The sequence below is a fragment of the Zalophus californianus genome, chromosome 1, assembly GCF_009762305.2.
Source record: "Zalophus californianus isolate mZalCal1 chromosome 1, mZalCal1.pri.v2, whole genome shotgun sequence".
NCBI classification, from domain to species: Eukaryota; Metazoa; Chordata; class Mammalia; order Carnivora; family Otariidae; genus Zalophus; species Zalophus californianus.
Window position 1 is genome coordinate 53870791 of NC_045595.1, and position 25097 is coordinate 53895887.

The 25097-nt window shown below is 43.0% G+C and overlaps 1 protein-coding gene across 1 annotated transcript in view; it reads left to right on the forward strand.

The window, feature by feature from the left end:
* Positions 1 to 25097, forward strand: part of MKRN2 (makorin ring finger protein 2) — a 27531-nt gene continuing 2434 nt past the window's right edge. Inside the window, exons 1-6 of the mRNA XM_027582246.1 lie at positions 1 to 141; positions 13715 to 13843; positions 15271 to 15452; positions 16645 to 16949; positions 18086 to 18300; positions 20184 to 20294. Of these exons, the coding sequence (XP_027438047.1) occupies positions 116 to 141; positions 13715 to 13843; positions 15271 to 15452; positions 16645 to 16949; positions 18086 to 18300; positions 20184 to 20294 (968 nt within the window). The 5' untranslated portion in view covers positions 1 to 115. The remainder of the gene's footprint in view (positions 142 to 13714; positions 13844 to 15270; positions 15453 to 16644; positions 16950 to 18085; positions 18301 to 20183; positions 20295 to 25097) is intronic.

The following is a 25097-nucleotide window of genomic DNA, read 5'->3' on the forward strand; positions in this document are numbered from 1 at the left end:
GTGTGCGCCGGCGTGACGCGGCCTCGCGGGATGGGCAGGGCCGAAGCCGAGGCGGCGACAGCGGCGGCGAGTGCTCGAGGCGGCGGCACGACGAGGGCCCTCAAGCCCGACCACCATGAGCACCAAGCAGGTCACCTGCAGGTTAGTGCGCGGCGCCGCGGGGGCCGGGAGCGCCAGGCCACTTCACTTTCCCTCGGCGCCCCCAACCTCCCACGGGCCGCTGGCGGCCGGTGCACCCCAGCCCCACCGCCAGGGAAACTGAGGCTGGAGCGGATTCTTGAGAAGTTGCTCAGCTGTTCGCGGTCCCGCTTTTCTGCGCGGAGCTCGCGCTGCGGCGGGAGCCAGGCGCCCGGCGTGTGGGTGGCGGTGTGTTGGGGCCGAGACCCCGGGCGACGCCAGCGCGGGGGCCTGTGGGCTGGAAGGGCGTGTTAGCCAGGGCGGTGCAGGGCGCTGGGGCCCGGGGGTGGGGGTGGGGCCTGTGGAAAGAGTTTAGCTGGAAAAGGAGATTTGGGTAAAGGGAAGCTAAGTGGTCGTTTACTAATGGGGTATCACACAGGAATAGGTTGTTGATCAATGATAAGGGCCTCGAAGAAGCTGGGGTCCCGAAAGTGGTCTTCGTTTCCTAAGAGTTTTTAGAACTCCTATGCAGCCTGAACTTGCAGAGTCGGCAAGAATTGTGCGGAAAATAATAATGATGGGTAGCATTTACTGGAAGTTGGTGAAGTGCTTCGCATATTTCCAAGTGCTGTATATTCATTGTCACTACACTTCTTGGTAACGGTACTAGGCAGAAATGATGCCCGTTTTACAGTGCAGGACATTCAGACTGAAAGAGATTACGTGATACTCTTACTGAGACACCCATTTACATGGAGAAATACAACGGTAATGGATGGATGGTGCAGAAAATTCAAAACCAGACGCTGCACTGTGACTGCTCCTGTGAAGCAGAAGGAGCTTGGTTGTGTAACACCCTCGTTCCTTGGCGAACCTGTGGCTTAGTGGTACTGGGCTCCTAGTCTTAGTGAACTGATACTTGGAGAGTGCAAATTTTATTTTAATAATTGGTTTCAGGAAAAACTGTGTGGGAAACATTGCCCCCCAAAATCAGTCGTATGGTTTGATTATGTAATAAACAGTTTAAGTATCATCTATGTTGTTACTGTTCTTCATTAGCATGAATAATTGAGAAGGGACTATGTAAAAAGTTTTCTGTTAGTATATATTAACTGTTCAAAGAGTTTATCCAAAGCCCAGTTGGCTTATATGAAGCAGTTGTCAGAAATTTGCACTTAGTGTCTATAGAAAATAATTTTGCTTGGTATTTGTGCTAGATCTTTTGTGAAGACCTTTGTGTGTTCATTTTTATTTGTATGAAGCAAGTATTCTAAGTAATTGTATAGCACATTCTGGTTACTCCTCGTAAGATGTGTCCACAAAAGAGTACACATTTATATAATGCTTTATAATTGAATCTCAACTCTGTGTAGTATCGAGTTTTATAGACAAATCTTATGTTCAGAAGGACTTGAGACTGGCCCCTAACTTCACATCTAAATGCAGGAGCAAAAATTTAAATCAGGATCATCTTGGCTTTTTCCTTCTGCACTGGGAGATGGCCTAACCTGAAAGGTTTAATTCTGTGTTTCCCAGAGGCATCCTGCAGGACGTTATTGCATATTAAATCAAGAGTGGGTTGGAATGTTGGAGAGGGATCACTTCTGTTTAAGTACTAACCGTTGTTTGTTGGGGCCCGTACAATGTGCTGGGTGCTCTTTGAGGTGCTCTACCAGCCATATCACGTGTAACCCAGCAACCCTCACTGTTCTACAGATTGTGAAATGGAGTCTCAGCAGTGAAGTGATTGCCCTGGGTCATTCAGCTTCTGAGTGGCCAAGGTGTGGCATCAGAATCTATACTTTGATTGGATGGCCTCCAAATAAATTTGGGTGACGGTAAAGTTTCTTCACTGCAGGAATTTTTAAAGCTTTTCACATGTGCATTTGAAAGGAAAATGCATGCAGAAACATAGAAAGTAAAAAATGTTTACTTGCAAAAGGGTCTGAAGGAGTCAGATCTCACAAGGATTGCCCCACCAAATAAAAAACAGAACACTTTGTTTTTTTTAAGATTTACTTATTTGAGAGAGAGAGAGAGAGTGTGTGTGTGCAAGCGTGTGTGAGCACGAGCAGAGACAGGGGCTGAGGGAGAGAATCTGAAGCAGATCCCTGCTGAGTTCAGAGCCTGACATGGGGCTTGAATCCAGGACCCTGAGATCATGACCTGAGCTGAAACCAAGAGCCCCAAGAGGCGAACGCTTAACCAACCCAGCCACCTGGGCGCCCCCAAAACAGAACACATTTAAATGAAAAAAAAAAAAAAAAAACCGTAATATTACCTAGAGTACCAAGTTTACATTAATATTTCATGGTGGAAAAGCTTTTCTCACTTTATTATCTTATTCACTAAAGTCTTACCTCCAGACATTGGTAACTCACAGGAAATATTCAAGATATGATTTATTTTGGGGACCAGACCTTAACAGGGTGCTCAGCTGGTTTTAATTTTTCTGAGGGTGCAGATTGGTTTTTTGGTTTGTTTTCCTGGCTGTGGGATGTGATGTACATGCTTATTCTGAATAGCAGCAACACAAAGTGTTAGTTTTCTTCTATTCTGATACACAGATGTTTCTCCAAGAGATGGATGTGAAATGCTAGAATTCCTAAATTTAACGACAAAGACGTTCCATATATTTATTGCTTGGAATGACAAGAATGGCTGCTCACACAGTTGTGCTGTCAGTCAGCTCTCCTGATACCTCAGCATGCCACTCTAACCAGAATCTCAAGTTGAGGGTTATTTTTTGCTGATTCTTCTTGCTAACCATGGCCCTGTGTCTTCCAATCTGTTTTCAAAGCGCTGGTGAATGCCTTTATGCCTGCTGTCTTTTCTTCCTCCTTTTGTGATAGAGGTCTCTTTGTCTTATTATCACTAGGTGAAGACCTAGAACTTGTTTCCTTAGACCATCAAGCTTAGAGCTTTTAATCCTTTGGAAGTCACAAAACATAAAGGACCTTATCAGCTAGTAAGTGGTAGTAGAAGAGCTTGAGTTCTGGAGTTGGGCAGTTCTGGATTCTGATCCTGGTACCACCTGTGCCACAACTTCCTCATCTGTAAAATGGACTTGGTAATGCCTAACTAACAGGGTTGGCTAACAGATCAGATAGTAACAACAAATGATTGTGTTTGTGTGGTAGGCTAAGCACTGACGTGCATTGTCTCAGCCAAACCTTAGAGTAGTCTACCACAGCAGTCTATGAAGTACAATTATTATATGATGGATGGGGAAATTGGAAATTTAAATAACTTGCTCAAGGTCATATAGCAAGTTCTCTGATTTCACAGTGTTAACCGCTACACTATACTTCATCCCTACCTCTCATACATTTATTTCAGGTCTACCACTGGGTCCAGCATTAACCCCTCTCCCCCTCAGTAGATCTGTTATCACATGCAATACAGCCATAAAATTTAAGTCTGAAAATATGTAGAGACATATAAAGAAAAGTGACACTGAGAATGCAAATTACCCATATACTCAGATATGATTTGCAGAAGCATTTTGCTAGAGATATGCCCTGTTGAAAGGCATGTAAGAAACTAGATTGATTTTGTTTGACTCAGCCCTCAGCTGCAGCTAGAGCTGCTAGTGGTTCTGTGGCCAGAAGTGAACCAGTGTCCTTTGCAACATATAATAGCTGCATTGTCTGAAACAGTCCTTTGGGGGTCACCTAGCATAAAAGACCCTTTTGGAGTGTCCCCCAGAAATCTTACTCTGGGTCTCCAGCTATGCACTTCCCCCTCCATTCTATGCACCCCCCACCCCAATTCATGTTTCAGTGTTCTCTGGGAAGATACAAGGGATGGTTTGACCATCATGACGATTGAGCTGTTGGAAGTTCATTACAGGGTACTATATGAAAGAGGCCTGGATTAAGCTTAGTATAACATAGATGAAGAGGGGTATCTCTAAGCGGTTGACAAAATGCCCCAAAGGACAAGCAAGGTATGTTCAAGCTAGTTTTGTGTTTGTCACTGGGGAGTACAAATGATGACATATACTACAAAAATAGGACTGGGCTGGTTTCATCTCTTATTATAACGTTTGTTTCATGCTCCCCTTTCTTGAAGGCACTGATGGTGGTCTAGAAGTTATTTTTGAAGCTGTTTAAATTTCAGCTTAATCACTTAAAGAAGTGAAATGCCTTGCATGAAGTCACCAGCTTCTAGGTGGCAAAACTAACTAGAAGCTCTAGTTGATGGTTAAATATTTGTTTTAATGAGAAAGATAGTAGAGTTTGAAAGGCAGGTTGTCTGAATAGGACTTATGGGAGGCAGTAGAATTATAAAAGGCACCCTTGTAGGACCACCACTAAGAATCTGTCCTTTTCCATGCTTGGTTAACAAATAGTGTTTGGTAAAGAACCTATGGTAGTCTCCTACCCCTACCCTCCCCCGCACTTTTAAGGAACTATTCTTGTTTAGTTTCCCCAAAGTAAACTATTAATGAAGTATTTATTAGATCTTACTTTTGTGGAGCTGTTCATATAGCCACTTTGAGCCTGTTCTCTTCAGTATTTATGAGTTTACTAATCTTTTTTTTTTTTTAAGATTTTATTTTTTTGAGAGAGAGAACATGAGAGGGGGGAGGGTCAGAGCGAGAAGCAGACTCCCTGCTGAGCAGGGAACCCAATGTGGGGCTTGATCCTGGGACTCCAGGATCATGACCTGAGCCGAAGGCCGTCACTTAACCAACTGAGCCACCCAGGCGCCCTGAGTTTACTAATCCTGATACCCTTTGCCATTCAGAGTTGGCTGTTGGTGAATGTTTTTTTGAACTTTTGTACCTTCAAAGATTGCCATATTTAAGGACTATTGAAATAATGTAGTCTTATAGCATTTCTCAGAAGAATTATTCAACTCTGTAGAAGTATAATATATTTTTGTGCCCAGGATTCCCCAGGACCCACCCCTACATCCAGAGCTTGGCTAGAAAGACTCACAGGACTCAGCGTGTATATATAGTTGGACTGCCGGCTAAGATTTACTACAGTGTTACAGTAAGAAGTCATGGCTAGATCATATGGGAAAAAAGCACAGGCAGCATCTGGAGGAACCTGTGTGCAGGCTTCCTACCTTCACTCCTTCCCATAAAAGGTCACGTAGCATACTCTTCCCCCAGCAACAAAAATGCAGCAACATGTGCCCAAAGAAGCCCATTAAAGATTCAGTGCGCAGGCTGGTCACCCTCTGCTTAGCATCTACCGAAATTCCAGACTCCCAGAAGGAAAGCAGATGTTCAGCATGAACCATATTGTAGAGTTTAAGGACAGTGAGCCATTCTTATCACTTTGGGAAATTCTCTAACCATGTAGCAAACTATTAATCAAACTCCAGAGGCTAGGCAGGGGCCAGCTTGTAAATAGGCTTTTCTAAGGATAACAGGCTCAGACTTGCTGTGTTAACTCTTTTCTGCACACTTTTAAAGTCATTACTGTGAATAAAAATATCCTTTTGGTATAGGCCTTCTTTTTTTTAAGTTCCTTTTAAGTTTCTAACAAAAAAATACTCTTTTGTATAGTTTGTCAGGTTTTGTGCCCTTTTTTTTCCTTAAGTTAACCTACAGCCACCTTAAAGCAAGTTACTGTATAGCCTCTGACCTAGTGGAAGACCCCCAGGGGGGTGTTACCTGGAAAAAACCTAGCTGATCACCTAGGAAAAACCCTATAGGATGGTGCCTCTGTGTAGTCACTTAAGTCATAGGGTCCTGTTCTCCTCTTTGTAGGCTCAGAAGTGTGATTCTGTTGGTGTTGAGGTGGCTCTACTATAGCTAAACTCAAGAGAGACCTAAAAACTAGATACCCTTTTCTCATTTTCCTGAGAGAAAAGGAACTGTTAGGGGGCCTGGCCAATACTTCCTCTGCTTTTGGGAAGATGAACAGGTAAGGAAAGTTGGAAGTATGTTTAGTGAGTAAGAAGGGATCGGAGGTCTTCAAATCTTGTGGCCTCCAGCTGAGGCAGCCTTCCAGGCCCATCGCAGAGGCTGAAGTACAGCATGAATTGTCACTTGTGTTATCTGGCATCCTTTCTCTGGAAAGGGCAGTCTGGGTCTCTCAGGCCTTCCTGACTTACCTTAGAGACCATTGCCTGCCTTCCGTTGCTAAGCCTGTCTCCAGTTCCAGACACAGCCAGGTAATTGGTTAGGTTTAGGCTTTCTGTGTTCAGTCACATTTAGTGATGTTCCAGCTGTGCCTTCCTGAAGCTGTTCCCAGGCTTTCTTCATTAGAGACCAGATGTTCCTGACTGTGTGTTCACGAGCACTAGCTCTCTCTGGTCAGAGGCCTCGGACTGGGAAGCACCATAGTGTGTGGCTGCCACTAGTGAGTCTTCTGACTTGAAGGAGCGACAGTGCACTGTAGGCTGGAGGGTGAGAAGTCTTCCTGGGTTGGTCCACGGAGGAAGGCGGCTTGTAACAATTCAGTGCACTGAAAGATGGGGTGCAGTGTTTTTGACAGGGGCCACAGCATGGGCAAAGGCAGAGTGACAGGGAAGTCAGTTGTGCTGGGAGAAGGTCAGGGCTATCTGGGAAGCCTGGAGTTGGGGTCCCCATCCTAGCAATTTGCCCTTCTGTATTTAAGTCATCGCTCCTCTTTGAGCCTCAGCATGGGACATCTTGAGAGTTCATTCTGCCCTTTAGTTTACTTTTGTATATGTTTGAAATTTTCCATAAAATGTTTTTTTAAATAAAGTTAAAACATAGGTTCACAGATAAAACTCCTTTACAAAGCAACCTCCTAATAGGCTCTTCCCACTACACTTTCAGCCCTCTCCAAATCTGTCTTCCACCCTGCAGCTCAAGTGGCTTTTTCTGAAAAAAGCCTGGGAAAGGGTGTGTGTAATAACCATATAGGCATGCTTCGGTTCCAGGCCACCTCGATGTAGCAAATTCTGCAATAAAGTGAGTCAGATGAACTTACTTGGTCTCCTAGTACATATAAAAGTTAACGTTTATACTGTAGTCTGCTAAATGTGCAATAGCATTATGTCTAAAACCATGCACGTACCTTAATTTAAAAATACTTTCTTGCTAAATTCTAACGGTCATCTGAGCTTTCAGCAAGTTGTAATCTTTTTGCTGGTGGAGGGTGTTGCCTCAATGTTGTTGGCTGCTGACGGATCCCGGTGCTGGTTGCTGAAGGCTGGGGTACTGCAGCAATTTCTCAAAATAAGACAGTAAAAGTTGGCTCAGTGATTGACTCTTCCTTTCACAAACAATTTCTCTGTAGCCTGCGAAGCTGTTTGAAAGCTTTCTACCCACAGTAGAACTTCTTTCAAAATTGGAGTCTATCCTGTCAAACCCTGCACTGCTTTATCAACTGAGTTTGTCATATTCTAGATCCTTTGTTGTCATTTCAACAGTCTTCACAACATCTCCACCAGGAACAGATCTCACAGAAGCACTTTCTTGGCTCATCCATAAGAAGCAACTCCTCATCCGTTCAAGTTTGATCATGAGATCGTGGCAATTCTGTCACGTCTTCAGGCACCACTTCTGATTATAGGTTTTTTGCTGTTTCCACCACATCTGCAGTTGCTCCCTCCAGGGAAGTCCTGAACCCCTTAATGTTCTCCATGAAAATCAGAATCAGCATCTTCCAAACTCCTATTAATGTTGATATTTTGACTTTTTCCCCACAAATCACGAATGTTCTTGATCTAGAATGAGGAATCCTTACTGGAAGGTTCTCAATTGACTTTGCCCAGCTCCACCAGAGGAATCATTATCTATGGCAGCTATAGCTTTACACAGTGTATTTCTTAAATAAGAAGACTTGAAAATTGAAATCACTCCCTGATCCCTAGGCTGCAGAATGGATGTTGTGGTAGCAGGCATGAAAACAACATTAATCTCGTACATCTCCACCAAAATTCTTGGGTGACCAGGTGCATTGTCGGTGGGCAATAATATTTGGAAAGGAATCTTTTTCTGAGCAGCAGGTCTCAACAGTGGACTTAAAATAGTAAACCATGTTATAAACAGATGTGCTCTCATCCAGGCTTTGTTGTTCCAGTTACAAAGCATAGGCAGGGTAGAGTTAGCATAATTCTTAAGGGCTCTAGGATTTTCAGAGAGTAAATGAGCACTGGCTTCAACTTCAAGTCACCAGCTGCATTAGGTCCTAACAAGAGAGTCAGCCTGTCCTTTGAAGCGTTGAAGCCAGGCATTGACTTCTGTCTCTGAAAGTCCTAGATGGCATCTTCTTCCACTAGAAGGCTGTTTCATCTGCATTGAAAATCTGTTGTTTAGTGTAACCACCTTCATTAACGATCTCAGCGCAATCTCCTGGGTAACGTGCTGCAGCAGCTTCTACATCAACACTTGCTGCTTCCCTTTGCTCTTTTATGTTATGGAGACGGCTTCTTTCCTCCACCTCAAGAACCACCTCTGCTAGCTTCACACTTCTCTTCTGCAGCTTGCTCACCTCTCTCTGCCTTCTCAGAATTACGGAGAGTTAGGGCCTTGCTCCCCATTAGGCTCTGGCTAAGGGAATGTTGTGGCTGGTGTTCTCTTCTCTCCAGACCACTACAACCTTCTCCATATCAGCATTCGGGTTGTTATACTTTCTTACCATTTGTGTGTTCACTGGAGTAGCACTTTTCATTTCCTTCAAGAACTTTTCCTTTGCATTCACAACTTGGCTAACTGTTCAGTGCAAGAGCTTTTGGTCTGTCTCAGTTTGCAAAATGCCTTCCTCATTAGTGAGAGGCTTATGACTCTTCTTTTCACTTGAACAGCTAGAGGCCACTGTCGGGTTATTAATTGGCTTGATTTCACTATGATTGTGTGTCAGGGAATGGGGAGCCACCCGAGGAGAGAGAAGAGAGATGGGGAACAGCCTGTTGTGGAACAGTCAGAACACACGTTTATTGGTTAAATTCCCCATCGTATATGGACAGGGTTCATGGTACCCCAAAACAATTACAGTAGCCACATCAGAGATCACTGATTACTGATCACCATAACAATATAATAATAATGAAAAAGTTTAAAGTATTGCAAGAACTACCAAAATGTTACACAGAGACATGATGTGGGTAAATGCTACAAACCTCCAATTTATAAAATGTAGTAGCTGCAAAGCACAATAAAACAAAGTATGCCTGTAAACAGTTTCCTTTATGACAGGACTCTCAAAACCTTTCCTCTGCTACTCTTGTCAATCTCTGAGAAAGACTAGACTGCCATTTCCTAAGTTGACTTGACTACGGGCCCTTTGTTATCCCTTGTTTTAAGATGCACTCATCAGTATTTTAGCTGACACCAGGGTAATTTGGAGCACAATTAAATGATACTCCAGCTTCGTCCCTCGGCAGGCCTGTTTGCATCCCTCACAGTGCCTCCCTGCTTTGCCTTTCTCTTGTGGTCTTCTCTGTCCTCTGTCCCATTGGCACCCCCATCACTTTGCAGACTGTGCTTGGGCCTGACCTCCTCTGGGATGTTGCCCTCTCTCAGTTCATGGTATGTGTCTCCTCAGCACTCTGCATGCTTTGTGATAAGGCACAGGTCGCTTTTGTAACGGTCAGCTTAATTGCCATTGTGCTTTACTGGACTTTAATAAGAGCTGAACTTTTGGGGGTACCTGCTGTGAGATAGGTACTGAGCTGAGCATTTTATTTTTTTTTAACCATACCTTCACCAGTATGTATATTTTTTTAAAACTAAAATCATTTCTTACTCCAAAAGCAGTGTATGTTCGTGGTAGAAATGTTAGAATGTACAGGTCAGCAAAAATAAGAAAATAAAATTACCATATACCTTACCCACAAGGAATGCCTTTCTTAACATGCAATTATATATCTTTCTAGATTTTTAAAACTCATGTATGTATGTGTGTATGCATTTTTAAAAATTGATTTTTCCAAAGTGAGAATGTAATGTGTTATTTTCAAAATTTTTAATTGTGGTAAAATATACATAACATAAACTTACCATCTTAACAATTTTTTAAGTGTACAATTCCGTGGTATTAAATACATTCACACTGCTGTGGAACATCATCGTCTGTCTCCAGAACTTTTTCATCTTCCCAAGCTGAAACTTTGTCCCCATTAAACACTAACTCCCCAACCTCCTCATCACAGCCCCTGGCAGCCACCATGCTTCTTCTGTCTCTAGGAATCTGACTCCTGTAGGAACCTTACGTAAGAGGGATCATACAGTATATGTCCTTTGGTGTCTGACTTATTTTACTTAGCACATTGTCCTCAGGGTTCATCCATGCTGTAAAATGTGTCAGTTTCCTTTCTTTTTAAGGCAGAATAATCCATTGTATGTATGTGCTACATTTTGTCTCTCCATTAATCCATCGATGGACACTTGGGTTGTTCCTACCTTTTGGCTACTGTGAATAATGCTGCTAGGAACATGGGTGTGCAAGTACTTAAGTCCTTGCTTTTGGGGTTTTTTGTATATGTATCCAAAAGTGGAATTGCTGGGTCATATGGTAATTCTATTTTTAATTTTTTGAGGAACCACTGTACTGTTTTCCATAGTGACTGCACTATTTTACTGTAAATGCTGTTTTATAATCTGCTTTTTTCAGTTAATCTTTAACTTCCCATGTCAATAAGTTTTCATTTTATCTAATGCCCAGTTCATATTCAGATTTTCCCATTTGTTCCAAAAATGTCTTTTCATCTGGTTTGTTCAAACCAGGATATAATCCTGGACTAAATATTGCACCTGGTTATTATGTACCTTATGTAATGTCTACTAACCTAGCACAGCTCCCTCCTTTTTAAATTTTTCTTTTTTCTTTTTTTTAAGATTTATTCCTTTGAGAGAGAGAGTTCACATGAGCGAGGGGAAGGCAGAGAGAGGGAGGGAGAGAGAAGCAGACTCCCTGCTGAGTGTGGAGCCAGATAGGGAGCTCGATCTCACAATCCTGAGATCATGACCTGAGCCGAAATCAAGAGTCAGACACTTAACTGACCGAGCCACACAGGTGCCCCTAAATTTTTCTCAACAGCTTTATGGAAGTAGAATTTATATACCATAAAATTCACCCATTTTAAGCATACAAGTAAAAGATTTTTAGTAAATTTAGAGTTGTACAACACCACACTTAAATTTTAGAACATTTTCATCACCCCACAATGACCCCTTGTGCCCATTCACAGTCATTCCCCATTGCCCCTTCTCCCAGTCTGGCAAACCACTTACCTACTTTTTGTCCCTACATATTTGTCTCCACCCCCACCGCCCTTTTAATGTAAGCTCTACACCCAACGTGGGGCTTGAACTCAACCACCCCAAGTTCAGGAAGCATGTGCTCTGCCCCCTTTTTTGACATTACATATAAATGGAATCATACAAAATGTGGTCTTTTGTGTCTGGGTCATTTCACTTACCGTAATGTATTTCAGGTTCATCCATGTTATCGCATGCATTAGTACTTCATTCCTTTCTATTGCCAAATGATATCCCATTGTATGGCTATATTACATTTTACTTACCCATTCACCAGTTGATGGAATTGTACAAGTTGTCCCTTTCTGGCCATTATGAATGATGCTTATATGAACATTCATGTACAAGTATTTGTATGGACATATGTTTTTATTTTTCTTAGGTAAATACCCAGGAGTGGAATTGTTGAGTGTATGGTAAATTTAAGTTTTTAAAAAAACACCCATCTCTTTTCCAAACTCAGGTTCCCCTCCCCACCTTCCATGACACTTGTTAAAGAAACCTGGTCCACATCCCACCTCTTCTTTTGTATTTATCTGATTGCTTTCTCATGATGGATTTTAGCTTTTTTCTCTTCCCCTGTATTTCCTATAAACTGTGAGTTAGATCTGGATATTCGTTAACTCATTCGAGTTAAATGTTTTTGGCTAGAATGTATCACAGGCTATGTTTTATACTTAATTCATATTGGGTCACATCAGCAGACACATAATATAATGTTTGAGCTTCATTTTTTTTCCATATAGATACTGCAGTGGTCCAGCATTTGTTGTTGAAAAGTCTATCCTTTCCCCTATTGAATTACCCAGACACGTTTATCAAAAGTCTATTGATTGAGTATGGTGATTAGCATAACAATAAAAATTATTTTAAAAAACTCAAAAAAAAGTCAATTGATTGTGTGTGTGACTATTTACAAGCTCTTTATAGAGCTTACCTCAGCCTCCTTGATCTCCAGTCTGTCTCTTCAGCTCAGCAAGACTGCTTTGCTCTGCTCAGGGTTCACCTCCTTGCATCAAGGGCCAGAATACACCTCATAGCAGAAACCAGGATGAACCTGGGCTCACATCCCCTGTTTCCCTTCTCTCAAAGACTAGTCTTGTGTTGTCTTTTGTCTCTGTCTCAGAGCAGCTGTTTCATATTTATTGTTCTGTTTTCTAGTTGTTGTTGTTTGTTTTTTTTACCCTGAAGGGCGAGTTCCACGCTCTTTCATAGCCAGAAGCAAAAATCTGTCCTTTGTCTTTCTTCCTCTCTGTACTTCATTTTGAGTAGTTTCTAGTGCTGTGTCTTCAGGTCTTCTGAGATTTTCTTTCGTCCTGTCTAATTTACAGTAAGTTTATCCAGTGTAGTATTCATTTTAGATATTGTACTGTTCATTTCTGGAAGTTCCATTTGGTTCTTATATTTTCCATTTCTCTTCATGCTCAGCATAATTGAACATACTTATAGTAGCTGTTTTTAAAGTCCTGTCTACTGATTCCATCATCTGTCATTCCTCTAATTGACTGATTTTTCTCCTGGTTATAGGTCACATTAGTCTGCTTTTCGGCATAGCTGCTAATTTTTTATTGGATGCCATTGTGAGTGTTTTTGAGCATTTGGATTTTATTGTCTTCCTTCAAAGAGTGCTAAAGTATGTTTTGGCTGACAATAAGTTATTCGCTATCTGCTTGATCCTTTTGAAACTTGTTTCTAAGCTTTGTTATGGTGAGTCTAAAAATACTCTTCAGGACTCTTTACCCTTAATACCAGGGCACGTGCCTTCGAAATCTGTCTGCTGTTTGCTCTGAGTATTTAGCCGGGTTTCCGTACTCTAGCAGGACGGAATCAGGGTGCCTTCCAGTACTTCTTCGGGGTCAGAACCTGACACCTCAGGGGGATGTTCTTGTGTATACCTTTTGGTGCCTCACTATCTAATCTGATCCTTGCCACAACCCAGTAAGTAGATCATGTAATTTTCATTTTATAGATGAAGGTAGTGAGGCACAGGGAAGTTTGTTTTGTGACTTGCTCTTATATGGCAGGGCTGGATCTTGGGCCCAGGTCTCTGATTCCTTTACAACCATACCCTTTAAGCTTCATGAGAACAGAACAGTTTTTCAGAGCATTTTCTCAGTTTTGAGTCTCACATTTACATATGTAACATCTCAAATCAAGAGGGTATATCTTAAAACAGACATTTATGGGATTTTTCTTCCAGAAAACGGTCATTGAATTAGTTGTGATGTATCAAAAATCACTATGGCTTAGAATCAAGGAAATAATGTGTATCTCCAGTGCCTAATAGAGCCTTGATATATAATACATGCATGATAAGCATTTGTATGCTAGATTTAAGAATATGGTTATTTCATAAAGCTAAGTGTGCCTCTAAAAGTTTTATGCCTCCGCTTGTCTCTTCAGGTACTTTATGCATGGTGTGTGTCGGGAAGGAAACCAGTGCCTGTTCTCACATGACTTGGCGAACAGCAAGCCATCCACCATCTGCAAATACTATCAGAAAGGCTACTGCGCCTATGGGACTCGTTGCAGGCAAGCCCCAAGCTGTTCTATCAGCTTAAATACTCTCAGGGACTCAGAGCCTTCATTTGGAGCATGCATGGGTGTCGATGAAGGGAACTCTTTTCTTTAGATTTTATTTCTTTGAGAGAGAGAGTGTGGGGGGGTAAGGGGCAGAGGTGGAGGGAGAAAGAGATTCCCAAACAGTCTCCACGCCCAGTGCAGAGCCCAAAGCAGGGCTCAGTCTCACGACGCTGAGATCATGACCTCAGCTGAAATCAAGAGTCAGATGCTTAATCGACTGAGCCATCGAGGCACCCCGATGAGGGGAAAATTCTAATTTGAAAGTAATTTAACAATAAAAAGTATAGCAGAACATTTTGAAATCTCAGTTTCATTACAATAAAAGTAATTTTAATTTTTCAAAACACTTTTCAGGCCTTATTCTTATGAGTCTTTTACAAAATTGCACTCACAGTATATATGTCTTGGTTTTTTCCTCACTTAACATGTCACAAGCTTTTCCCTGAGCGGCTACTTTACTTCCTAACTGTAGTTTTATGTTTCATAATGTTAACATACCATCATTTTATTAACTATTCCTCTCTTAGATAGTTAAGTGGTTTCCAGTTTGGTTTTGTTTGTTTATTTTGCTATGAGTACCCTTGCAGTGAACATTTATTTTATTTATTTTTTTAAAGATTTTATATATTTATTTGACAGAGAGTGAGAGAAGGAACACAAGCAGGGGTAGTGGGAGAGGGAGAAGCAGGCTTCCCGCTGAGCAGGGAGCCCGATGTGGGGCTTGATTCCCAGGACCCTGGGATCATGACCTGAGCCGAAGGCAGACGCTTAACGACTAAGCCACCCAGGCATCCCTGCAGTGAACATTTATATGCATATAGAGTCTGCCTTTTTCCCACTCACATCTATAGGCAAGTTCTAAACAGGAAAACATTCCAAAAACCTGTTCAAGCGCTTTTATAGTGAAGGGCTGGTATGTCCTTTCCTGTGCTGACTGGAGGCTGTAGAAGTTGCCTACCCCCCGCCCCACCAGTGCGTGCCCCAGAGAGACAGTCCAGGAAAGGCCAGTCTACAGCTCTTACACTGGCCATCATTAACTTTTGGGGGACTCCTGCCAGAAGAACACTGGCTTCAGTCTCAGGAGATTTCACTTCGACATCTGGCTGGAATTTTCAGGATTTCTGTACTCTGTCCCACTCACGTCCCCCAAGGACACTTAAGTGTGGTGCTAGACAGCAGTGTACCTACCACTCACTCTGAATTACCAGGCATTTCTTACTAATTGATAAGCCTTCTATTATTTAAAATATGGGAAAAGATTGTCTCATTCTCCACCTCCACAAGTGGAGCAGAGGAAGAGATGGTCCCCGTCTAGGGAGTGTAGGAGGCACGTAAGGTAGTGTTTCACTAATGCGTTTGCTGTGCGTTTCATTTAGATATGATCACACGAGGCCTTCTGCTGCAGCCGGTGGTGCCACGGGCGCCATGCCCCATGGGGTGCCCTCCCCGGGTTTCCACAGTCCTCACCCTGCTTCCGACCTCACCGCATCTATCATGAAAACTAACTTACATGAGCCCGGGAAACGTGAAAAGAGAACGTTGGTACTTAGAGACCGAAGTGAGTGAGCAGAGTCATTTCGTTGCCTCTTCTGGAATAGCAGTCCTGCTTGTCCGTGATGTTTCTTTCTGGTCCCTCTTACCCCGGGGGCTCCTAACCTAGTCCCCCTGCCAGGTGTTCGAGTGTAGGCACCAGACCTACCCTGAGGACGGCTTCATTCGGCTGCAGAGCATTCAGATGATGGGTTCTGCCTGCAGGCTAGGCTCACTGCCAAGTTTGGCCTGACAAGACGTGCAAAGGCACCTTTTGTCAGCGTGTAGTTGCTGTCTCCACGGGGTGGTTCCCCAATGCTGAGAAGCACCGGGTGACTCATTTCAAAGCTACATATTTTGATAAAGAGCATGTTTCACTGTTTTACTTCTAGGTCAGTTCATAGTCTTAGTTATTATGCTTAGCCAGTTTGGTATTTCCAGTAGCAGCTTTGGTAATAGAGCAGTATATTGGGTTTTGGGGAGTGGTGTGTACCCTGGAACAGGGCTTGGGGAGGAAGTAGGCTACAGATCATAAAAGTTATTTTTATTGGCTGGTCCTCAGCAAGTAAAGGGATTTCTGGTTCTTGGAATTGTGTGGGATAAGATAGGTAGAGTCCATCCTAAGCAAACAAGTAATCGTGTCCTCTCTAAAAAGATCGTTAAGTGCACGCGGTGGGAAGGCTGTAGGGGAGAAGGGGGCCATAGAGGGATTCAACACTGGCCTCGGGACCCAAAGACTCACTAGATTTTCATTCTAGTTTACTTTATAATGATCGGTATCTTTACTAATATAAAGGAAAGCACTGTATTTTATTGACTTCATTTTCCCATTGACTTATATTTTGGTGTTTAAAAAAACCATCATTATTATCATTATTTTAGTGTTTATTGGTCCATGGGTTGACATCTCCATATTTGTCATTTTTAAACAGCAACTTTACTGTTCTTTTGTATATCATGGTCTGTTTTGCGAATTTCCTGTGTTGCCAATTATGTTTTTTTCCTTTTTAAAACAAAATCATGATTATAGTAATGTCACTATGAGCATTTTATACTATTCCTTCTGTTTTTCCCTCTTGGCCTATTTTTTTTCTATATGGTCCAAAGAGTGGAATTCCCAAGGTCAGAGTTACTTTAATTTGTTAGGTTTTCAATAACTGCTTACCAGAAAGTTTGGGCCAAGTTTTCTTTTATGTGTGTGCTGTGTGTTTTGTATTAAGATCTCTCTGGCATGGCTGACGAAAAGACTTCCCCAAGTGTGGTGAGTAATCCGGGAGGCTGCAGTGATCCCCAGAATAGCCCAGAGATGAAGCCGCATTCCTACCTCGATGCGATCAGGAGCGGCCTTGACGACTTGGAAGCCAGCAGCTCCTACAGCGGTGAGCGGCAGCTGTGCCCCTACGCAGCGGCTGGGGAGTGCCGGTTCGGGGACGCTTGTGTCTACTTGCATGGAGAAGTGTGCGAGATCTGTAGGTTACGAGTCCTGCATCCCTTCGACCCAGAGCAAAGGAAAGCTCACGAGAAGGTAAAATTGCCAGGCTTTGCGTGAACTTATTTTACGAAATTTAAAATGCACTAAGTGACAAAATTGTTGGTATTCCTGTAATCATCTCTCTGCCCATAATGCCCTCAATATGTACCTGGCATGTTTATAATCCTATTTTCAACTCCTTTTTCCCAGTGTCATTTTGACAATTTTTGATTATTTAGAATAAAGAAAAAGGGAAGAGGCATTGGAAACATAAAGCAATGCAAAGTTCAGAGAATGAATCTAACTCAGGAGTGTGGTGTGTGTGACTGACACACACACACACACACACACACCCATAGGTTTACATACCCTTGTGCCTGGGGTCCAGGCAGGCCAAGTTCTAGAGAATTTGAGGAGCCAAGAATTGGAAGAGACCTTTCAGGTCATTAGGTCCCCAGTGTTATGGAGGTGCTGCATCACACTAGGCTCTGTGCATGGTATGAAGATGGGTAAGAGCGCCCAAAAGGAGCCCACAGCCTCAGTGTCAGAGCTCATGATGATGAGCAGGCCACAGTGTGTGAAGGCTGAGTCTCCACTCTCCATTGTCTTCCTGGGGGCGTTCAGGGGAGCGCAGAATGAGAGCTTTCCTCTGCACCCAGGTGTGTTGAGGTCTTTGTGCTGTACGTGTTGGTTTGTTTCCCATCTGTATCCATCATGAGCTCCCGAGGGCAGAGCCTGGATCTTCGTGCTCTTCGCATTGACTCTCATGCCTGATACACGATCCTTCACCTGGAAGTGTTCACCTGCTTACTGAATGAATACATTCATTAAATAACTTACTCTTTTGAGAAGTGGTGCTGCTTACCTCTGACTCGGGACGACCAGCCTGATGTTTCAAGTTAAGGATTGTCCAGCATTTCTGATATTGATGTAGTTCAGAGTGGGGAAAGGGTGCCCAGAAGAGCCAGGAGACCGGGGTCTCAGGCTCTGGGAATTCTGATTCCACACGGGTCCTTGAATCTTTTGGGACCTCCATAGTCTTGGCTCTAAACTGGAGGTGACCGTACCGTGCTCGGAAAGCAAGGGGCTGGGCAGGTGATGGTGTGAAGTCCTTTTTGTGGTCTGAGAGAGCTTTGTGTCCAGCAGCCCAGAACCTAACAGTGTGGCCTTCCTTTCTCTCCATACTTTAGATCTGCATGTCGACGTTCGAACATGAGATGGAAAAGGCCTTTGCCTTCCAAGCAAGTCAGGACAAAATGTGCAGTATCTGCATGGAAGTGGTCCTTGAGAAGGCATCTGCTTCTGAGAGGAGATTTGGGATTCTCTCCAACTGCAATCACACATACTGCTTGTCCTGCATCCGGCAGTGGAGATGTGCCAAGCAGTTTGAGAACCCAATCATTAAGTAAGTCCAGCTAGGGGGTCTCTACTCTGGAAGCTGGGGAGAGCGTTAGATTGGGGGCCTTCTTCTGTCTACTCTTAATCCCTCTCCTTGTCCTCCAGTGTGAAGATAACTAGTGAGTCCAAGCCCGTGATGGCCAGAGCCTGGGCACATCAAGTAGCCTTCTTGAGCCCAAGTACTTTTCCTTTAAAAAAAATAGGTAACAACTCCTGCCAACCATCAGGATGTTTGGGGACACTCAGCGGGGATCATCTGTATGAGAAAGTGTTCATAGCACTGGCCTATTTGACTCCAGCACTAACAGTTACTAGTGGTGTGCCTTTTGCCTTTACTGATTGCCTCTTGACCTTTTCAACCTTTATTTTTTTCATCTGTAAAATAGGGTTGTTTGAGGATTAAATGGAATAATACATCTAACACATTTCACATAATGTATGATACACAGGTTGTGCTCCATGGAGCCAACACAGGATTCTTTTTTTCCCCAGCGTTATTGAGATATCCTTGACATATAACAACACAGGGTTCTTAAATTCTTCAGAGGGACGGGGTAAGAGCCTACTCATACTGAAAAGTGAATGTGTGCTGTGTACTGTTAGAAACTCTTCACACACATTAACTCATAATTCTCTCAGACCCAGTGACCATTCTCATTTACTGATAAGAAAACTGGGGTAGAGTGAAGTCAAGTAATGTGCCCAAAGTCACACATGTGGGTGGTAGAATACCAGGTTTATTGAGATAAAAGTGTGCAGTTCGGTGGTTTTTAGTCCTTTCGCAGTTGCTGCCGCCATTACTTCAGTCTAATTCTAGAACATTTTCATCATCCCAAAAAGAAACCTCTGTGTCCATTCACTGCCCATTTCCTCCCTGCTCCTTCCAGCTCTCAGCGGCCACTCCTCTACATTCTAGCCTCTGGCTCTGCCTGTCCTGGGCATTGATTGTAAGTGGAGTCCTACAGCACTTAGCCTTTCTAGGCCTGGCTGCTTCCCCCCATCTGACGGCTCTCAGCATTGGCCCGTCCTCGCGGGCCCACGCAGAGGCCTGAGGAGCATGGCCCTGGGTGGATGTCCACAGTTAGTGGGGTCCTCAGTTGATAGGCATTTGGATTGTTTCCTTCTTTTGGTTATTACGAATAATGCTGCTGTGAATACTCATGGACAAGTTGTCTTGTGGCCTGTGTTTATTTCTTTTGCGTAGTTAGCTAGGAGTGGGATTCCTGGGCCTTATGGTGACTGTTCAGCATTTTGAGGAACTGCCAGGTTCCTTTCCACAGTGGCCACACCAGCAACATGGGAGGGGTCCAGTTACTCCCCAACCTCATCAACTCTCGTTATTGTATTTCTGATTGTAGGTGTGAAGTGGTATCTTCCTATGGTTTTGATTTGCATTTCCCTGCTAACTAATGATCTTGAGCATCTTTTTTATGCTTTTTGGCCATTTTGGAGAAATGCCTACTCGAATCTTTTGCTTATTTTAAAATTGGGCTGGTTTGTTCTAAAAATTTTATTTTTAAGTAATCTGTACACCTAGTGGGGGCCTCGAACTCACAACCCCGAGATCAGGATTTGCGCGCTCCACCAACTGAGCCAGCCAAGTGCCCCAAATTGGGTAGTCGTCTTATTGTTGAAAAGAACGTTTTTAACAGTAAGGTTCTACACCTGAAACAAATAATTATACTATATGTTAACTAACTGGAATTTAAATAAAAACTTAAAAAAGAAAACAGTAAAGAAGGTTCTTAGAGGATTGTTATTGCACCTTGTGGAATTTTTGGTTAGGAAACATTTGGAGTGCTCATGCATTTGAACAAGGGGTTTGGTGGTGCAGTGTGCACAGGATTTATAACTTCATCTCTCCCATACTAACCTTGATTCCAATTTCAGGTCTTGTCCAGAATGCCGTGTGATATCAGAGTTTGTAATTCCAAGTGTGTATTGGGTAGAAGATCAGAATAAAAAGAACGAGTTGATTGAAGCTTTCAAACAGGGAATGGGGTAAGTACTTACTTTGAGTTCAGATAGGATTCTGGTGCCTGCCTGGCAAATGCATTATATTTACATACCTTTGAATCCGACAAAGTAATGTAATTTTTAAAATTTCAGCTTTGAGGTATAATTAACAAATAAAATTATAAGATATTTGAAGTGTTATCATGGTGATTTGATCTACATTGTGACAGGATACTCCCATTGTGGTAATTAACATCCATCACTTTATTATTTATTTATTTTTGGGGGGGAGAATCTCCAAGTTCTTCTCTTAGCAAATTTCAGTTTTATAAACAGTGTTACACCTGTAGTCACCATGTTTTACACGAGATACTTATTCATCATATAGCTGAAGGTTGGTACCCTTTTATCAACTTTTTCTTATTTACCCTCTCCCTTAGCCTCTGGCAACACTTTTTTTACTAAATGAGTTTATGTTTGGGTTTGTTTTTAGATACCACATGAGTGATCTCATACAGCATTTGTTTTTCTCTCTCTGGCTTATTTCATTTTTTTTTAAGTTTTTTTTTTTTAAGATTTATTTATTTGACAGAGAGAGACACAGTGAGAGAGAGACCATAAGCAGGGGGAGTGGGAGAGGGAGAAGCAGGCTTCCTGTGGAGGAAGGAGCCCGATGCGGGGCTCCATCCCAGGACCCTGGGATCATGACCTGAGCCGAAAGCAGACGCTTAATGACTGAGCCACCCAGGCGCCCCTCTCTGGCTTATTTCACTTAGCATAATGCCTTCAAGGTCCATCCATGTTGTCACAAATGGCAGGATTTCCTTTTTTGTCATGGCTGAGTAATATTCCATTGTATGTATATTCCACATCTTCTTTATCCGTTCATCTGTTGACAGACCCTGAGTCATTTCTGTGTGTTGGCTGTTACGACTAATGTTACAGCAAACATGGAAGTGTAGATAATCTCTTCTCTCAGGCGTGAGGTGCTATGTCATTGTGGTTGTGATTGGCATTTCCCTGATGATTAGTGATGCTGAGTGCCTTTTCATGTGCCTGTTGGACATTTGGATGTCTTCTTTGGGAAAATATGTATTCAATTCCTCTGCCCATTTTTAAATGGAATGTGGTGGTTGTTTTTGTTCTTATATAAATTATGTATTTTGGATATTACCCCCTTATCCAGATAGATGATTACAAATATTTTCTCCCATTTAGTAGGTTGCCTTTTCATTTTGTTTGGTTTCCTTTGCTGTGCAGAAACTTTTTGGTTTGATGTAGTCCCACTTTTTTATTTTTCCTTTTGTTGCCTTCGTTTTTGGTGGCAAATCCACGAAGACCATTGCCAAGGCCATTGTCCAGGAGCTTAACCCCCTGTGTTTTCTTCTAGGAGTTTTTATGGTTTCAGGGCTTACGTTCAGGTCTTCAATTTTGAGCTGTTTTTTTGTGTATGGTGTAAGACAGTGGCCCAGTTTCCCCAGCATCCTTTATATGGAGAGATTGTCTTTTCTCCGTTGAATATCCCTGGCTCCTTTGTTGTAAATTGACCATATCTGCATGGGCCTATTTCTGGGCCCTCTGTTCTGTTCTGCTGATCTATGTGTCTGTTTTTCTGCTAGTACTATACTATATGGATTACTGTAGCTTTGTAGTACAACTTGAAATCAGGAAATGTCTCCAGCTTTGTTGTTCTTTCTCAGGATTGCTTTGGCTATTTGTGGTCTTTTATAGTTCTATACAATTTTGGAGTTGTGTGTCCTGTTTCTTTGAAATATGCCATTGGGATTTTGATAGGATTGCTTTCATTCTGCAGATTGCTTTGGGTAGTGTGGACATCTTAATAGCATTCTTCCAATCCATGAGCATGGGATACTTTCCATTTATTTATGCCTTTCATTTCTTTCAGCGTATCTTATAGTTTTAGGTATAAGTCTGTTTTCACCTCCTCTGCTAAATTTAGCCCTGCTATTTTATTCTTTTTGATACAATTGTAAATGGGGTTGTTTTCTTAATTTCTCTTTCTGGTGGTTTACTGTTGGTCTGTAGCAAAGCAACTGATTTTTTATATATTGATTTTGTATCCTGCAACTTTACTGTTACAAGATATGGATGTAATATTTATATACATTAGAACCCAGCAATGTAGGGCGCCTGGGTGGCTCAGAAGGTTAAGGGTCTGCCTTCGGCTCAGGTCATGATCCTGGGGTCCTGGGATCGAGTCCCGCATCAGGCTCCCTGCTCCTTGGGAGCCTGCTTCTCCCTCTGCCTCTCTCTCTGTCTCTCATGAATAAATAAATAAATCTTAAAAAAAAAAAAAAAAAAAAAACCCAGCAAGGTAAATACTATGATTTTTAAGAGGAAAAAAAAAGTTTATATTTACTCACATATTCACTATTTCCAGTGCTCTTTGATTTGGTATAGAATTCCTTCCAGTTGGTATAATTTACCTTCAGCCTCAAGAACTGCCTTTAACATTTATTGATCTGCTGGTGATGAACTCTTTTCTTTTTAGCAGAAATAGCTTTTCTTCTCATTCTTAAAGGATATACTGGTCTTATCAGTTCTATTTACATCTTTGTCTCCTTTTTCAGTGAATACAATTCTGGGTTAATAGTTCGTTTATTTTCTTTTAGTATTTTGCAAATGTTGTTCCACTATATTCTGGTCTCTAGTTTGAGAAGTCAGTGGTAATTTAGATTATAGTAGGTCATTTTTCTGCTGTCAAGAATGTCTCTTTATCTTGGTTTTCAGCAGTTTGCTATTTTGCCTGGGAGTGGTTTTCTTGTAATCTGTAAGGTTTTGTCATTCCCAAATTAAGGGAAATTTTGGCCATCCAATTTTTTTCCCGCTGTTTTTTCTTCTCCTGGGACTCTTCATAACATGTAATAAGACTTTTTGATAACTGCCACACGGGCACTGGGGTCTGTTCGTTTCTTTCCGATTTTTTCCCCTCACTGTTCATCTTCCCCAGTAGTAGCTGCTTTCAACTCCTTGTCATCTTGAAGTTGGTGTCTAGATCACGTTTTCCTGATTCTTTGTATGTTGAATCATTTTGAATCGTAGCCTAGACACTGCCAGTGTTATCTTGTCCAGATTCTGGATTCTCTTAGGTCAAACAATAAAGCGTTGATGTTTTTATATGCAGGTAAAGTCTTTAAATTCTAGCTCTTGGGCTTCTAGCTCTTGGGCAGCAGTTCGAATCTGTTTGGTTTCTTACCCTCAGCTAAGGGTCTGTGACCTTTTGCTGCACTGATGTCTGGGCCAGCCCTTTGGGCTGAATTAATACATAGTATCTGGAGTTCTCCCTCTCATGCCCTTCTCTGCGGGGACTGCTTCCCTGCTTTCCAGTGGGTGCTTCCCTTAATGGTTCCTTGAGATGGCCTGTGAGCAGTTAATAAAGGCTTAATACTTTCCTGGTTTACCCGGTCCCCTCCTGCATGTGGTGGAATGTGTCCACCAGAGGGCAGGAGTGGCAAGGCAGAGGGGCCAGCCTGTAGGAAGCAGCTGTGTTGGCGTGGTCTGGAAATTCTCATGTTCTTTCTGTCTGGGTCTTTCCTGGCCTTAGTTTTCATTGATGATGGTGTTTTTAGGCATTTCACACACATTTAATGCGTGCCTACTATGGGCTAGGTGCCTTCAAGCTAAGCACCAGTGGGGGACATAGAGTACAGATTAGTAAGATAATTTCAAGGGAAATTGCAAAAGGGCAATTACGATCCATGTTTTCTGGTGACAGATTCTTCCTGAGCGGCCCAAGCCACATGTCCCAACAGAGAAAGCACTTGGATCCACTGGAAGCATCAGGGAAAGCAGCATGGGGCCCCTGAGCCATGTAGCATGAACCGCTGTGTTGGGAGTGAGGGGGAACGGAATGGCTTGGATACAGAATGGTACAGATGTGTGTGGGGAGCAGTGGGAGTGGCCCTGGGGTTGAACGAGGCGTGTGGAAGGATAGACTGGAGTGAAGTAAGTGACACACTGTTCGGCATGCTCCCCAGTCATCTGTGAAGCGGCTGGAAGCTGGTGGGAAGGAGGCCAATTAAGAAATGACTGCGGCAGGCGGGTGGCAGAGGACAGTGCTCACGTGGCTTCAGTGTGGGTACGGAAGGGACAGGGTGACCGGGGAGGGGCTCTGTTAAGCAGGAGTCACAGTCGCATGGGAGAGCTGAGAACAAGGAGGCTGTCTGCGTGCACTGGAGGTAAGGCTGGGGAAGGAAAAAGCAGTTATTTGGGAGGCAGGACTAGAGAATGATTTCTTGAACCTGTAGAAGTTTATTAAAGCCAGCGCCCAGCGACCTCCCCGCTTGAGCCGTCATTGGAAGGTCTGCTCACAGTCTCAGGGGTGGAGGCCGTGACGGGTGGACACACACAGCTCTGCCTGGACCCACTCCCCAGCCGGCGCCAGGGTCAGACCTGGTGGGAGCAGGCGCCCGGGCAAGCACGGCCCTCCTTCCTGCAGTGGACGGTTGTGAGGGAACTTGGTCAGAGCCCCCTCATCACCGGTTTCTGCCATCCGCTTGTCTGAGAAGACAAGGAGAACAGTGGCATCTAGGAGTCCCCCTTGTCATCTGTCACCGTCACATACCCCAGCTGCCCCTGGTAGCAGCCTGCCCTTTCTGCTGCAATTTGGCTTTCTTGATGCATCTTCCCTTCCTCAGCACTCCCAGATGCCCTCTTGCCTTCTTGGGCATCTCCACCTCTTCTTCACCATGAGACCATTTACGATTGTAGAGGTCAAATTTCATTTAAGTAAAAAGAAACGGGAATTTTCTAGTTGGTTGTGTTTTTCCTCAGGAGCAGGGGTTAACATAGGGGTCTATGGGGTCTGTGAGTAGAATTTGAAGATAG